The sequence below is a fragment of the Crassostrea angulata genome, chromosome 6 (genome assembly GCF_025612915.1).
Source record: "Crassostrea angulata isolate pt1a10 chromosome 6, ASM2561291v2, whole genome shotgun sequence".
NCBI lineage: Eukaryota > Metazoa > Mollusca > Bivalvia > Ostreida > Ostreidae > Magallana > Magallana angulata.
Genome location: NC_069116.1, coordinates 55658972 through 55676089, shown reverse-complemented (window position 1 = coordinate 55676089; position 17118 = coordinate 55658972). Strand labels below are relative to the sequence as shown.

Here is a 17118-nt window from a genome sequence, read left to right as displayed (position 1 = left end):
AATATTCAAAGTCTAACATGTTAATGATGGCTAACTTACCTGTGATAATGTCCTTGTTAAAGATTCAAATTAATTGATATAGAAATGTCATGACCATACCTTCATTCACTCATTAATTATAAATATTAATCAGACTCTGGAGGCTGCAAGGTCATTGGGATTGACACTATACAAGCCATGCATCAAGGAGCATGATTTAATAATGAACCAAAATTCAGAACCCGCAGAATGATTTGTGCAGTCTCCTACTGTAAATATTCAGTCTTCAAGACTCCAAAGAAGAATAAAAAAGCTTGTATTGTGGTTTAATTAAGGAGATGTCAACTTACTTGTGCTACATATGTAAATTTGATGTGGGCGCCGAAATCTTTGTCAAGCAAGGGATCACAAGGCCGTGCCCTTTAACCTCAGGCTGTCAACATTAACGTGATTACATCATGAGAAATAAGACAAAAATTAAAATTATGCTAATGCGGTCTTGGGATATTCTTGTTAAAAGCATCTGGTTTTTTGGCTGCATATTAGCTTTGAATAATTCTGTGTGAGCCAGTGTGAATCACACACAGTCGACAGAATCTTCAGGAGGTCAGAGTCGTATTGAGAAGTATTGATCAATCTGCTCCATTAGACCAGCATTTAACAATCAAATCTCTACTGATAGGCAAACACTTGAGAGATATGCATACCAAAGTACCCTTCTGAAACAGAACCTTTGAAACTTATTTTTATCAAAGGTTGTAATAAGAGATCTTTGTTTTTACACCTTGATCCTACTCTCTTATTGTATTGTTTTAAACAATGAACAGTTCCTCACTTCATATATGAGTATTTTGCATACATAACAGGTTCATTTTTATCCATTTTAGAAACATCTGGTTTTCCATTGGAATTCACAGATACATCTTTTTTTTAGTCTTTACTTCTAGTTTCTTGTATTCTAGATAAAGACAAGTTTTAATCTCTATATATAGAGTCTGTGATGTGAAGGAGATGAAAATGGTGAAACTGGTTCACTAAAATATTCCCTATTTATTCTGGACAATCAAGGAAGCTTTTAGATGCCTCTTGACTTGAAGATCAGGCAATTGGAACCTGAACGGGCACTTCACAGCAAAGCTTCCTTCCCTGTTCGTCAGCTGTCTTCATTGTTCACAGATATCTTCTCACTGGGACGCCATTGCATAATCTGGTTATCACATTAGTGCAGCGGATCAGTTACTTCCCTTGTCTCCTCAATAAGGACATAGATAAAAGTTGATGACCTTCAGATGACCTTGCAGTGGCCATGTGGGGTGTTATTAATGCCCTCTAAAGAAAAAGTCTTCATGATTACTATCTGTAAACTCATTGTCAGTACTATTTGTAACTAGGGTACTTCATTCCCTAAGTACAAAATAATAAATAAACAATATGCATTTAATACGAGTAGTCATGTGGGGAGAGGTAATAGGAATCAAATTCAATCCAACTGTTGAAACAGGTTATATGTCACAGCTAGATGTTGAGTAAATGTCAAACAATATTAAATGAGAAGTCTGTCATTTGTAATATTTACTGCTGTGTGAAAAATCCAGTCAGCAGCTATTTGAACATTTATTCAACGTACTTCATTTATAATAAATAGAAAATGTCAAAAGGATTAGACACAAATTCATTAATCTTTTCCTAATACAACAATTTGTAAAATTGAGTTAATAGACTACAGTACTACAAAGTACCGTACCATTGTTATGTAGTTTGTTTACACTAAAAACTAAAATGATCAAATTCTCACTCAAAATAAGCATGATGATATTTTGAAAGATAGGTCTAAATTATAGAAATTTTTTAAAAGTAAATTTCTACATTGATGAAGTATAGAAAGACTTGTTAAATTCTCCTTTATTTTTTATATTTCACACCAGTCATTTTGATAAGATGCATCAACTTGAAGATGATTTTATCCCACATTAAATAATACAAAAATCAACATCAGCAGCCAAGAAGAGTAGGTCCTGAGTATCCTTGTGTAGTGAGGGACAGTTCTAGACACCAGTCATTACACAGGTGATGCTTGTGGCCGTTAAACAGGTGATTTGTATTGACAATGAGGCGGCCCCTACACCCACAAAGAGTCTGGGGTAATTTGTATGTAACTGTTATATGGAGTGGACAATACTACACTGGTTTTTCTGTTCAGTGTGTTTACATAGCTTTAAAAGCTTTAAATACTAGCAGAGGCTGCCCCATTCTGCCTCGCTGTTTGTTTATAATGCTGGATATTAGAATACACCAACAAAGGGTTTTTTAAGAGTGAAAATATTTCACCTAAGTGATTGAAATGATAAACTTTTTCATTAGAGCTGGATAGAGGGAGGTAGAGATTTGTGGACTGAGTGTGTCAATCTTTTGGGCCTCTAAGATTGAGGGATCACCCCTGTGTTTTTCCCAGGTAAGTGAAGCCTATAGGGGGTAAACAAACAGGTGACAAGGTTATTAGAATTCTGATGCCCTAGACTGGAGAAGATATATATTGGTCTTTTATTGTTGTATGACTGGGTGAGAATTTGATATGTAGGGAAATCCAACTCATACCTGTTAAACATACAAAAACAGACCTGAAAATATTTCATTATTCAAAAATTGTCCCAACTCACATAAAGGGTTAAAGTAGAACCAGAATTATTCAATAAAAGGAGAAGTGATTGGTTGAATGACAACAACATTAAGGAATCCACCTGTGTAATGAGCTGACATGAAGGCTGTCTCTCTCTCTCTCTGTGTGGGATTGTTGGAGGAGTTGTGAGGAGCCATGATGAGACAGTCAGAAACAACAGGTAGAACTGATGATAAATCTACCGCCTGTCTAATTACAGGCACCTTGCAGCTGGTTCTGATATTGACCTGAGGGATAATGCCAGCTAATAAGGGGGAGGGGGAAGCTGTGGTCGGTAGGTTGTAATGTTGAAAGTACAGTGTCTTGCAGACAAGGCCTGTGAATAGCCAGAAATGAACATGTACTTTCTCACCTGTTAAGGCATACCTGTCCATTCAATGTACTCTGACCATTTAAACTGGCAGTTTATATTTTACATCTAAACAAGTCTTTAAATGCATATGAAACAGAAAAAGTCATCTTATTTTTCCCCCTCTCTTGATTGTGGAAATCAAGGATAAGTAAAAATTAAAGAAAACTAAAAAACTGTGACCTCTGGGAGGGGGTGGGGGGCTTTGACAGGGGCTGGCAGAGTTGTACACAACGCTATGATGGCATCAGACAGCTGAAGGGATACAGATGCAGTTTACCCAACCTGTCAGATCACATCAGCGCAACAGTAGATTCTGCAGAAAGGACAAGCTTGTTTTCTGCCGACTGACTTCAATGGAGGATAATTAGGGCTGACAGAAGTTATCAATAGCATATTCCATGTAATTTAAATCAGCATGACTTATCCCTCATAGTCCAAGCCTGTTGTATTCACTATCAACAAATTATTTACTGATCAGTAAGGCATGTGTGTATCAACTTTACAAAGAGAATCTCTATGACAGATAAGATTCACTCTGTAATTGTTCAATAAATTAGTTCACCGTTTCCATTAATCTGTTGGTGTGGGAAGGAACACCACTTATATAAATTTGGCAGTTCATGCTCCAAAGACCTTGCGCCTTGTTTGCGCGTCTTTAACGAGTTGTGAAACTGACAGATACGATTTTGTTTTCCCATGCTTTGTTAGGTATCACTGTGTTTTTTGCAGCAGCAGGAACAAAAACTGCTTGTGAGATCATTTCAGTGGGCCAGAAAAATGCACATTATTATATTTTTTGGTGAGATAGCCTAACATATGGTAGCTATTGGAATTGAGTCTTTTGACCTATTTAACAGAACATGCTGCTGTGTGTGAAATGACAGGCAAACTGCTTCCTATTAAACATTGAGCCGGCTCTGTGTATACTGGGGAAGACTGTTTGTCTTAAATGTTGACTTTTATTGCTGTCTTGATTATCCAGAATCATCCTTTTATACAGTGTAAGCCAAGTAATTAAATGGAGAGGAGTAAGGCACACCAATTCTTGAAATCAATTTGATGTGGATTTGATACTGTGAAAGAACTTGCATAGTTAACACCTTTTGATGACTGTAAACTTAGATCTTATTGTAAACAAGCCTCTTAACAACGAGGTTCTCATTTCTTTGTGTCTACTTGCATTAAAAATTGGTAATGCTTGTATCAGTTTATTAGTCAATGTAGTACAAGAGCACCATTAGTTTATTAGTCCATGTAGTTGTACTGCTGCAGTCAAACTGCAAATTGAACTGTAGTTACCTGTATTGTACTCAAGCTTGAGACTTATGAGTTGGCGTAATATTTTTGTAGGACTGCAACCAGGAGCGAAACCACCCTCAATTTCAACAATGATGAGTCCTGCGGCCTCCAAGCTGTCTCGGAACACTGCGACGGTGCCACCGCTGAACCAGGTTTCTCCCAGCAATGGTGTCACCTCTGTCAGTGCTAGTTCAGCCATGAGTGCAACGCGCACCGCCAGCTTCGCTGCGGCGCTTCGAAAACTTGCACATCAGGCAAAAGACCCAGGTAATCAAATGACTTAATTCGAAATGATAGCAGAGTCTTTTTAATTCTTGTATGACCCCATTGTATATCCCATTAATGATTTAATTAGTTAATGTGAATTGATTAAGTTTTCTCCAGGCAATTTTTTTAATGACAGGTCCATCAAAAATTATTAAATTCATTTCATTAATTTCTTGCATAAATGATTTTTTTTTAAAGATTTTTGTTTTTATGTGAGTAAAATGGAATGAAGGATATGTTTTGTATACAAATGGAATGAAGAATTTGTAAATATTTGTGAGTAGAATTTACATTATGATTGGAAGAAGGACTCTCATTCATGTGTTTTCCCTGTAGAGGACACAACTCCTGGTCATACTTCTCAGCCAGGCAGCTCTAGTGTCAGTCCCCGGGCGGTGACCCCCAAACGAGGACCCCCGCCCCTCGTCTACAACAGCCACTCCTCATCACTGACCTCACCACCGGTGGTTACCATAGCGCCCACTCAAGCTCATCCCACAATTCCCAGCACAGAAACAAAACAGGTATACACCATATACTTAACTCAAGAAAAGGTCCATTGGAGAAATTCAAACTCCTTCAATATGCAATTTATAGAATTATTTATCATCAGAAATTGAATAAACTGTAAAACTGTTTTTTTTTTTTCCAATAAGCTTCCTATTTTAAATGAGTTCTGTTATGACAAACTGATCTTGGTTACAAATCTTCCTTTGGTCACATGATAGAGAGATATTAGTCATTACAAGAAGCGCTGGTGACAAAGCTAGAGAATATAAACAGGGCATTATCCTGTCTATGAGAGGAATCTGACTTCAGATAATTGCTCTGAAACAGTCCTAAGCCAAAGCCAATTACCGAGTGCTGTCACTTACCACGGGCTTCGGGGCCCCACTAGTCCTCGATCCCTGATGTATAGCCTCAATTACAGGGTATTTTGTCTCTGTCATAAGACAAGAAGGTGAAGGAAAACAGATAACAACTGACAAATTATAGAGCATACATATTTACTGACTAAAATCATACAGAGCTGAAGTGCCGGGAATAACGGCTCTGAGAAACTGAAAAATGCGGAGTGACCACTTTATAAAACTCTTGTCTTTCAGTGAAAATTTTGAGATGATGCTTAAAGGATGTGGATTACTCAAAGTAGTTATATATCTTATTCATCACCTTTCACAAATAGATACATATTGTATACATGACTACTTAGTAAAAGTATATTATTTATGTTTGAATATTTCTGTACCTTTATCTTGTCTGACTTTGTAGAGTATTGAGCGCGCGCACTCAGTACAGAGCACTGCTTCCTCGATGTACGAGGCCATGAGTTTGAAACAGGAGCGAGAGCGCCCACAGTCCACTCATTCAAATCGAGACGATGATCGAAACTCACTCAAAGATCTCTCCATCTCAAGAAGGTATTAAGTGTTTCCGATTTGGTGCCTTGACCTTTTAACACTTTTGATGAACCTTTTTGACAGGTGCTTGTTTCCTTTCAGTCGTATGACCCCCCACTCTGTTCACAGTTCTTCACCGGCCGCGATGAGAGAGGACGGCCTTGGCCGAGGGTTCCAGCCTTACAGACCGGGGGATGACCTTCGACACCAGATACCCCCCACAGCCTTTGGCCTTGACCCAGCAACAGCAGCTGCCTACTCAGCTGCCTACCCTGCTGCTTTCCTCCCACCTCACCCCTTTCCCCACCCCGCTTTCAGGTATGTACATAAAAAAATAAATGTGAACAACCAGTTCTCAGGTATATACAAAATATTCACCAAATATGAAGGTAAACCTTAAACAAGGAAAGTTAGAAATGAATGAGTGACCAGATCAAGTTATTGTAAATCTCAACGTTTATTTTCAGGAACTTTAATTTTGTAATTGAAGCTGGGAAAATTATTAATTTTGATGTATGTGGGCTGTATTTAAGGACATGTTTGTATTAAGAATATTTACACCTAGTAATTTACAATATTGTACATTCAGATTATTGATCCTGCAACAGCAGACATTATGATTTGTCAAAACCACCTTTTGATTTATAAAGTGACTATGATTTTTCTACCTTTGTAGGTTTGATGACCCCCTGCTGTTGGAGCGGTACAGGATGTTGCAGCCCCCGTACCTGCCCTTTGCACCCCCGGGGATGCTACACCCGACGGGGGTCCACCCCTTGCTAGCCTCTGGGAGGTACCCCCCTGAATTATTACACCAGCAGTATCCCTTTGCTTCCTCTGCTTCCCGGTTGCAAGATCACATATCCTCCTCCCTGTCTGAAAGGTCAGTTTCACCATTTGTCACCTCTAATGGTCGTGTTTTACTTACTTTGATACAGTGAAAGGAAATTTTTATTGCTTGCTTTATATGGTTTTTGTTTGGTCGTTTGGCCTAATGAAACATCAGTAACCTTGTTTAGGATACTGCCAGTTCTCCGAATCTACCTTGTTTACAATACAATGAAATCATCAATGAAATTCCTTCTATTTTAATGATTCATAATTACAATGCAAAATTATGGAAAATGTCAACAGTTGTTTTATTTTTGTCAGACAAAGACTAGAGGAAGAAAGATTCAGAGAACTAGAAAGAGATAAAGAAAGAGAAAAGGAAATTGAGCGAGAAAGAGAGAAAGACAAAGAACTTCAGCGGGAGAAGGAAAGAAACAGGGAAAGAGAGAAAGACTATGAAAGAGATAAAGCTCATTACTACAGCCATATTTCTGAAGGATCTCGAAAAGATAGGAGTGGATCTCAGGGGAGTGGGGATCTCCATAGGTTACCAAGAGCTGAGGAACTGGGGATGTCTCGTTTTGGTTCCATCACCCAGGGAACTGCTAAAGACCTACATAACAGAAAGGACAGTCGTTCTGACAAGGGGCTGGAGCCCGAGCGGTCAGGGCGAGACGGTGAGAGGGGCAGTGTTCCCTTGCCCAGTAACTTGGAACACAGCTATAAAAGAGACGAGAAATACTCACAGCTGTTCAGCACAGGTCCAAAGGTCAGTATTCAATAAAACACGCTGAGATTGTTTGGTTAATCTTTAAACAGATGATGAATGAAGTTTTATTTTTTAAGATAATTTACATGTAAAATTAAAATATATACATTGTATTCATGAAGAAAATGAACACCTAATGATTGCATTGTTGATTTTTAAATGAAGTTAAACATATAAAAATATAATTTTAGTATTCATTTATGTTCTACCCATTCATTCACAAGTCACACTTTGTTAAAAATGTTGATTTTTGTAGATGTCTGGCGATGGACAAGATATTCGATATACTCAGCTGCATTCCTTGGACCGCAGTGCCTCCACTACCCATTCATCCACCGAGCCCAGAAACTCCAAATCAGATAGCAATTTCTTCCGACCATTTGATACCAAAAGTTTAACCAATGGATACCATTCAGGAACAACTGATGTGGAAAAATTCTCATCCAGCTTTAAAAGCCATAGTGACCAAAGAAACAAAAGTGATTCTCACAAACATAAGCACAGAGAAGATGTTCACCATTCTCATCACAAACACAACGATTCCTCCAGCTCAAACGACCATAAACTCAGACAGGACAAGGCACGTCTTGGGAGACACGAGGACAGTAAAAAGGGCAACCACTCTGTGCATTCTCACTCTATTTCATCGTCGTTGAATCATCAACACAGTCATAAACTCAGCAAATCAACAAATCATTCATCACATTCTCATCGAGAATCTCAGAAAGCCCTCCGTAGTCGTTTGGACTTGGAAGAGCAGAGGCTGAAGAAGAAGAGGGCTCTGGACCCTTACTACACAGACAGCGATGAGGAGGAGGATGCTGAAGAGTTAGAAAAAGGAAGACTACTCTTGATCACCAGCGGCCCATCTCTGCCGGTGGATGAAAACCCTGAGAAAATGAGTTTTCTGGAAACAATTGGTCTGACATCACTTAGAGTCAAAAAAGGTAAACCTGGAGGATATAATTTGCAACACAGTATTTGTGAAATTTATGATACTGTGTTTATGACTACAAAATTTTCTTTTAAAGGAACTTGGGAAGGAAACTGCCAAGAATTTTACTATTTACAAAAAGATTGGTTTTGTATTACGAAAATTATTGACCTCAAAATGATCCACTTGTTCTAAACATTCTCTCTTGATCCCAATTCTTTTGAAACTCTTCAAGAAAAGATAAACTATGTTTTGTGATTGCCTGTGTATAAAAAATAATTATATTTCAAGAAGTAAAATAGAATACATGGGTTCTTTCAGAGCTTGATTTTGAGAGGCTGAGGAGTCGGCGTCGATTGCACCACGAGCGCAGCGTGTCCCCGGTACAGCTGGAGAGTGGGGAATCCGACCAAGGTGAGATCAGCAATCTGTCTACCCCTCCCCGGTCTGTTTCGGAGCAGATGTGTCAGGACCAAGACTTCCCAGAGAAATGCTCTTTTCTTAACAGCTTCCACCTGTCTGTTGTGGACAAAAATAAGAAAAAAGGTACTTAATGGAAATTTCATCCTGATTGTCACACCCAAGTCCTCACATTGAACCCAAAATATGTGAATATTTTTACTCGCACACAATTTTATTGAAATTCTCATTTTTGTTAACATTCTCTTTGATTCTCTTTCAGAATTGGAGCAGATCAAACATGTTTGTGAGGAGGAAAGGAAACGAAGGCTGTCAGAAGATTCTCAGACAGGTACAATTGTTAGATTGTCCACAGTGTAGTATGTTACATGCATTTCATTTTTCATAGCGGTTATAAGTAGCCATTGTTTTATCATTTCAGGATCAAAGAAAAGAAGGATGAGCTTGACAGATTCTGCATATAAGAATCGTGTGAAGGGAAAGAAAATGGAGTCAAAGACATTAGGCTATGGTCTAATGTCAAAAACTCCAAATAAGGATGCTTGTCGAGAATTCGCTGAAGAATTCCACCAATCTGTTCTCCTGTCCACACAGCGGAAAGCTTTGCATCGAGGTACATATTCCCTATCATTAAGGTGAATATCTTTTTCATGATATTACAGAGAAATATATATTTTATCTCTACATGTGTTTGATCTTCTTAGAAATGAAAATGGGAAGTTTGGAATGTCTATCTGGAGGGAGTGATGCTGGCGATGGGGAACAGCCAGTTCCACGCTGGCCAGGACTTAGCTCTGTCATCCAGTCCTACCAGAATTATCTCTCAGGTCAGATCAATGTTAAAATTTTAAATCTTATTCATCAAATTTCCTCATCAGCAAAATAAACCTTGAATTTAACTAGCCCAGTATATTCAATGTTTTAAATTTTAATTTCTATCATGTACCTGGTATGCAACAATTTTTTTTTTAATAGAACAAATTACAGAGAAGAAAGTTTTGCAAGAAAAGTACAAGTTGCTTCAAACCCAGAACAGTCATTTGCTGATTACTGCCAAGTCCCTGCAGCAGAGAGAGTCTGTAAGTTAACATTAACAGTTAGCAATGATAACAGTAACTTAACAATTAAAGGTGAGAGTCTGTAAGTTAACATTAACAGTAACTTAACAATTAAAGGTGGGAGTCTGTAAGTTAACATTAACAGTAACATAACAATTAAAGGTGAGAGTCTGTAAGTTAACATTAACAGTAACTTAACAATTAAAGGTGGGAGTCTGTAAGTTAACATTAACAGTAACATAACAATTAAAGGTGAGAGTCTGTAAGTTAACATTAACAGTAACTTAACAATTAAAGGTGAGAGTCTGTAAGTTAACATTAACAGTAACTTAACAATTAAAGGTGAGAGTCATAAGTTAACATTAACAGTAACTTAACAATTAAAGGTGAGAGTCTGTAAGTTAACATTAACAGTTACTTAACAATTAAAGGTGAGAGTCTGTAAGTTAACATTAACAGTAACTTAACAATTAAAGGTGAGAGTCGGTAAGTTAACATTAACAGTTAGCAAGGATAATAGTTACTAAACAAGTAGAGGTGAGAATGGTCATGTGACAAAAAGAGGGGACAACATTTAACCAACCAACAGGGTTATACAAGGGAAGAATGGGCCTTAGGGGCTATACAATTTAGACAAATTCTCTTCTGATCTCAGTCTCACTATCTTGTCCAGTTTTATGGACCCAGTGTCAGATTGTTGGTTTTTTGATTCATTTAAATGTACTCCCACCTGGCATTCCAAACAAAAACAAGGTTGTATACAGAACATAAATTTGAATTTTCTTCTGTTTACAGGAGATGCTCAATTCAAAGAAGGAAATGAACGAGAAAAGAGTGGAAACTCAAAGTGCAATAGACAAACTGAAAAGGTGCCTGAAGGATCTACACTAGTGATCTCTTGCAGCGAGGGACTCGTTACTGATCTCGTGGAACGTGGTCAGGGAGGAATTCTGGGACTGCATCAAATTGAAAAATACTGTAGTGATGAATAAAAGAATTGGATGGCCAAAATGTGACTTAAGCCATTGTGTAGGGGAAAAAAGTGCTGGTACTCAAAATATGACGGGATTTCTTTATGTGGAGAATTGATGCGCTGACAAGGAAACGTCATTGTTTCTGTTAGTGACAGCAGAACTCAGACATCTCTCTGTACTGCATACAATGTTTTTATTTATTTGTTTTTTTATGACATATATTAATCAGTTTTTGTGATTATGTAGCATTGTACTCAAAGATTTCTACATGACCTTCTTGGTCGCATTTCCTTTTATAGAATATTATACCGGTATGCTATTTTTTGAAAATGTCTCTAAGTTGTCCTTTTTATTTTATAGCTTTTCTATCTTCTTCAACAGAAGAGTCTGTATTCTCATCATGGCAAAATTTTGTGTATTAATTTCTATTATGGAATAGATTGCAGTGGCAAGAATGCATTTTTACTGCTGATATGACCAATAGTGCTGATCTTAGTCATGGTTTGTAAAATGCTGTAACTTTACATACAGTGCTGTACAGAAGAAATTCACTTAAATTTATGGGCATTTCTTTAAAAAAATATTTTACCTCACTGACAATCAGAAGTGAATATAAAGAAAGATTCCATAATATAAAAATTTAACCTGCGAAATATGTTACTAAAATCTATTCAACTGAGTGAAATTTAACCATGTTTTTGAATTACTGAGAGTTTATTGTAGGGGATACAATATAATAATGATCTGTTTTTACTGCTGGGTTTATTTTAAGAACGCTGATTACCGAGATGTACTGAGAATGAGGCTTTCTAGTAAAATCTCTGTCAATCGCGTTAATTTTTGCTTAACATTGGGTGTAATCATCAGTTAGTTTTTAATTCTCACTTGTTCATGCTCATGCCACCATATATATATATACCAACAAATGTATTTACTATTAAGAGTGAACAAAAAAATAAAAATCAAAGAAAATGTAGGTTTTGTCTATGTTTCTTTAATAAATATTATGTTTTTTGTGGCATAAAATACAGTATAGGCAAGTATCAATGTGTTTTTCCTCTGGCTTTTAATATTAAAAAAAAAATTCAGTACTCGTACTGGACCAGAACACATTTCTGATGCGTTTGATGGAAAATTTACACAAGAATGGTAACTGGAATGCAGACCAAATGGAATGAAAATTATGTGCAACCTGTAATCTGGAAGTGGTCGACAAGATTTCACATGACAAAATACATTATTAGTACAATTATTTTCCCGCTTTTTAAGGTGGTATGGGACATCTGTCCATACTAATGTGGATTAAAGTACATTTAGCATACTTTCATCAAGTTAAGTTTTTTCAAATTTAACCATATTTAATTTTTAAAAATGTTATAAAAATCTTTGGAAAGGTGAAAATTTTAAAATCTTCATCGGGATTTGAACCGTAACTTACAGATTGTAGTGAATCTTCTAACCCACTGTGCTACGCTTTTAGATGACAAGTTTGGAAAAGAAACTATGAAATAAACTCAATTTCATTATTTCGATAAATAGAATGTCACAACATGGAGGTGTCTATTCCACCTTAAGCAACAATACCATGAGTACCCGTAGCTTTGTTTGATGTAGATACAAAAAATATAGGTACCCAACTATAAAAATATTCTTTTTACAGCAAGAAAATTTCCTGTATTGTAACTATTATTATAGTCAAGAGGAATTTCTAATTTGGATATTTACAATCCGAAAGTCCCACAATACAATACACCAGGCAGAGAAAATTTAAATCTATTATTACTTGTTGGGGAACACACACTGATATTGGTTAGAAGTTCAGTCTAGTTAAAGCCAGTCTTTCTTAATGTGAAATAAAGTGAAAAGGTAGGGTCTGGTTTTATTTGGACTGGTTATGTGAGCACTTTTTTCATACAACTCGGAATATGGGCATTTCCTGCAAAAAATAAATCGGATACTGGCACCCAAGGGGGTAGCGATAAATGTTTGCCACAACAAATGTAGTTTTAATCCATCAAATGATACACAAAGGGAAGCAATCCTTACAGTGCCACTATATAATCAGAAGCTTTATCAAGACTTCATAAAGAAGAAACAACACATCTTATAAAAATAAATAATTTATTATTCCTGAGTTGATTGAATTCTTCCATTATTATTAGATCGTAAAACATGCATTTGATCTAAGGCTTTTGTAAGGAAGGGCCGCACAGTATTCAGTTCCATCAATGTCAAAAAGTTCAGCTGAAATGTAAAACAAGTATTTAATAAAACATCAAATATTGCATACCAGTAATAATGTACATGAGTACAGAAAGAAGAAAAGAACAGGCTAAGGGTTGTCTATCATTCAACAAGGAATTACATGTGAGGCATACTCTTGATCAGGTAAGAAATGAATCTAAAATCAGTTTACGTCCATGTTTTACATCAGTGATTTAAGACAATAGAATATTGATCACACCTTAGCGTGTGTGGCATCACTCTTCACAAAAGTATCAATACTGCTTCGTAGTTTGGCGATCCTTAAATCCCAGATATCCTTCACAAGAGTCCGAATTTCATCGGCATGAGGGATGTCATCTGTGGCACTGAAATGTATCCCAATAACTTGAATTAGGCAGTTAACCAAGACTGCAGCAAAAATCACACAAAATAACTAAATAATGATAAAGATTTACACTAATATTTACAGCTAAAACTGTTTTCCTACAACAGTCTTCAGAAAATGAAAATTCTAACTTGTATGTGAAAATATATACCGGTACATGTCATTTTAGTAACATCAAGATGCCTTGCTTGAATAGAAATAAAGTACAGGTAATTTTTTAAAACAAAAATTGATATTAGATCATGAAAGTTTTTTTTTAGCATTGTCAGTAAAATAATGTGAAGATATAATTTTCTTCTTGAAAAGAGGTATAGCGCCTTTTCCCATTATTTCGCCTACACCTGTGTTTGGAAGGAAAGTACCTGTTACTAAAAATAGCTTCAGGTACCTATATGTCGCAATATGATTTTCGAAACCTGGATACACTGTACTGATTTTATAATGGTGTCTGTAACAACTGATTTGTCATTAATTTGGGAAACTCTGTGTATAACAGTAGTTGATATTCTGAACCGTGATAAGTTCAAGCAAAATGCAATGGATCTAAGAATAAATAGAGTACATGTAAAGTGTTAATGAAGAGATCTATATATTGGGTATGCTCATACTCAGTCTGAATTAAACAAGATCTAGATAATTAACAAAACCCCAGAAGAATAGATACATGTAACTTTACCTCTCTACTCTGTTCATGTTTCAATTTAAGTGAAAAAAAATTACTACTTAGGGGATTCGATCCAGCGACAACAAAATCAAAAATACCTCCGCGTTACCAATAGGCCATGCATCTAACTTTTTCAGCAGATGCATGTTTAATATATATGGCTATAGACATGATTGTAATAAAAAAGACACTACATGTAATTGAAATATTTTTTAATTTTCAGTACCAAGACCACGTTAAACCAAAACTAATTCAATGTATACGTGTACTACAATACCTGTAGAATATAATTTTGATCGGATGTCTTTGGTTTAGAGTGGTTCAAATAGTCAAATATCCAATTATTTATTGTATACTAACTACTTCCCTATATATCCCTAACAAAACCTGAATATTTTAATGATGTCGTGTAAGATAATTAAGACTCTTAGAGCATGGTGATTGTGTAATTTGCGTTTCTTTGGTTATATTTAAACTTAATATTGTATAAAATTGAAAATGTCTGATGTTTGCAAAAGGCTATATTTGAGGCCAAATCGTATATTAAGTGTGCCTTCAATTTCTGATAGTAACGTGTATTTATTTGTGAGTAAATGAAGTACAAGCCACTATACTGGTACATGTGGAAAAGAAACCTAGCACAAACTTACATGTATGAGAAGTACACATCTACTGAAATGCTGAGAGCATAAAGCTCAAAAGTTAATGTACTATCATTAAATGAGATTTCAAAATAATATTTTAAATATGGAAATAATAATTAATAACAATATAATATTCCTAATTTAATAAGCAAGAACAGGCACTTGAGGTCAGTTTTGTAAAATTAAAGCTTGATATTTCTCAGAAGAAAGTCTTTTTACATACTGGGTAATCAGTAAAAATCAAATTTAAAATTTATAGTCATTACTTTCCTCAAAATAATGCATTCTATAGAAGAAATATTGGCATTCACCAATAGAATATCAATTATATCATATAAGTAAATTTTCTGTGATTTATTTATTATTCGTAATACGGTAATGAAAAGGGGGCTTTTCATTTTGACAGATAATAATATACCAGTAGGGACACGGGCAGGTGCATTAAAAAAAGAATATGCTATCTGCTTCCAACCTTTTCAGTAACAGCTGGGTAACTTCAATGTAATGGTCACATGGCATTTTTGTGAAAAATTTAGAATCTGTTTCTTCTTGTTTCTTGTCCTGGAGGCGGTCTAAAAGGAAAAACAAGACATTAAGCAGACACATAAAATGAAAGAAACTTGACAAAGAATAAAAGTATAGGCCTTACAATGCAATCATAACCTGAAAACATATATTCATATTAAACATACTTGTATGTTATTATAATTACTCACAAATGATATAAATATTCTATTGTAATGTAAATGCCTTTATGTGGTAAGTGATTTTGTCTATTAGTGTAATGTGTGCCTTCAATTTCTGATAGTAACCTGTATTTATTTATCATTTTTTATCTATAACTAATTGTAACAGTTATATGATGTGTCTTTTTTGTGAGTTTCCATTATGTGGTGTGGACTGGTCTGTGGTGTCACTTAATTTGGTGTACCAGTGTCATATAATATTTTGAACCCCACGATATATTGAACTCGGGTTCAAAATATTGCTGCGATATATTGAACCCCCCCATTAAATATTGAACCCCGGGTTCAAAATATTATGGCTGCGATATTTTGAAACCCCCTCTAATTTTCATTGCTATTGGAGAGGGGGTTCAAAATATTATGGGGTTTCTTGCTTATTGTGAACAAGCTGTATACAGGTTATGTTTGCCCATTTTTTTTCTTGCCCTTCTACACTTGCAAACGGTTTCTCCTAGTCTTGAATGCGCTCAGACACAGTTGTGTTAAAAGAGAGAAAAAGAGATAATTTGAGACATTGGAATTCACCAAGTATTAAATTCCCTTACTGACAATTCGAGAGCGAGTGGGGCAAAAATAAAACAGGGGGCAAATACTTCCCTCTACACAGAATTTTTCAAATTAACCCCTTCCCTTGTTATTGGCTTGTACTTTTTGGTGTGTATCTATACCCTTTTATTGTAAAGAGTGTGCAGTGTTTGTGCCTCTTTCTCTGCTAGGTATATGACCCCACCCCAAGTTCGTGACTATGCCTATGACACTATAATACTGACCAATATCCATCCACTCAGGAGGGACTATTCTACACTTTTGTCCTTGCTTTAGGTTCACAGCCATCCATAATGGAACCTGCACAGGTAAACCAGGTGTTAAAGGTCCAATGTCTCCCTGCAAACAGATAGACCTGGTGTTAATAAAGATATGTCTCCCTACATTTTTTTTTGTGCACTTTAATTTGCATTGCTTTTATTATGGGAGGCACTGTAGCTCACGGGTCTTTTTCAGACCAGGAGTTACAGACCTGAAGCTAAGCTTTATCAAGCTATTCTGAATGGCTTAATAAATCTACATGCAGATATAACTTATTCAACTGTTCAAGCTACACAGCTATAAATCAAGAGATTGTAATGAACCTTATTAACACACTGACATCTCCCTACAAACAACAGACATTCTTGGCTATCAATCCATTCAACAATGTTCAATTTTTTAAGATATCAGTAGCAGGATTATAGCCTGAGGTTACGATTTGATTCTGGTATTTTGATTTTGATATGTATTGTAATTTTATTTTAAACTTTAAATTGAAAATACAAAACCTATCACTTACCCCTATCAGATAAATTTTATCTAATGCAAAATTTGGAACGACTGTGACAAATTCCTTCTCTGCCAAAAACTCTACTTCTGATGGATCCATGTATATTATTGTTTATTTTTAGCAGGAAGTTAAATTTCGCGGGAAATAAAATGTCAAGGTCAAAGATTCTTGGTTA

The 17118-nt window shown here is 35.9% G+C and overlaps 2 protein-coding genes across 3 annotated transcripts in view; one reads left to right on the top strand and one right to left on the bottom strand.

The window, feature by feature from the left end:
• The window catches only part of LOC128187078 (uncharacterized), a 30016-nt gene extending 18080 nt beyond the window's left edge, over nt 1-11936 (top strand). The window contains exons 3-15 of one of the 2 annotated variants that reach the window (XM_052857177.1): nt 4359-4574; nt 4911-5098; nt 5847-5995; nt 6077-6292; nt 6651-6857; nt 7127-7574; nt 7831-8521; nt 8830-8922; nt 9191-9259; nt 9350-9541; nt 9633-9755; nt 9904-10007; nt 10782-11936. In XM_052857177.1, coding sequence (XP_052713137.1) covers nt 4359-4574; nt 4911-5098; nt 5847-5995; nt 6077-6292; nt 6651-6857; nt 7127-7574; nt 7831-8521; nt 8830-8922; nt 9191-9259; nt 9350-9541; nt 9633-9755; nt 9904-10007; nt 10782-10877 — 2792 coding nt within the window. In that variant the 3' untranslated portion in view covers nt 10878-11936. Of the gene's footprint in view, nt 1-4358; nt 4575-4910; nt 5099-5846; nt 5996-6076; nt 6293-6650; nt 6858-7126; nt 7575-7830; nt 8522-8829; nt 9055-9190; nt 9260-9349; nt 9542-9632; nt 9756-9903; nt 10008-10781 lie in introns of both variants that reach the window. The other variant, XM_052857175.1, reaches the window with a different exon arrangement.
• A 1128-nt stretch (nt 11937-13064) lies between these two features.
• LOC128189099 (DNA replication complex GINS protein PSF2-like) lies at nt 13065-17101 on the bottom strand. The gene is made up of 5 exons (XM_052860561.1): nt 16953-17101; nt 16396-16510; nt 15352-15451; nt 13425-13551; nt 13065-13204 (listed from the first exon to the last, which is right to left on the bottom strand). The coding sequence occupies exons 1-5, from the start codon at nt 17040-17042 to the stop codon at nt 13085-13087; spliced, it is 552 nt and encodes a 183-aa protein (XP_052716521.1). The 5' UTR covers nt 17043-17101; the 3' UTR covers nt 13065-13084.
• Between the last annotated feature and the right edge of the window lie 17 nt (nt 17102-17118).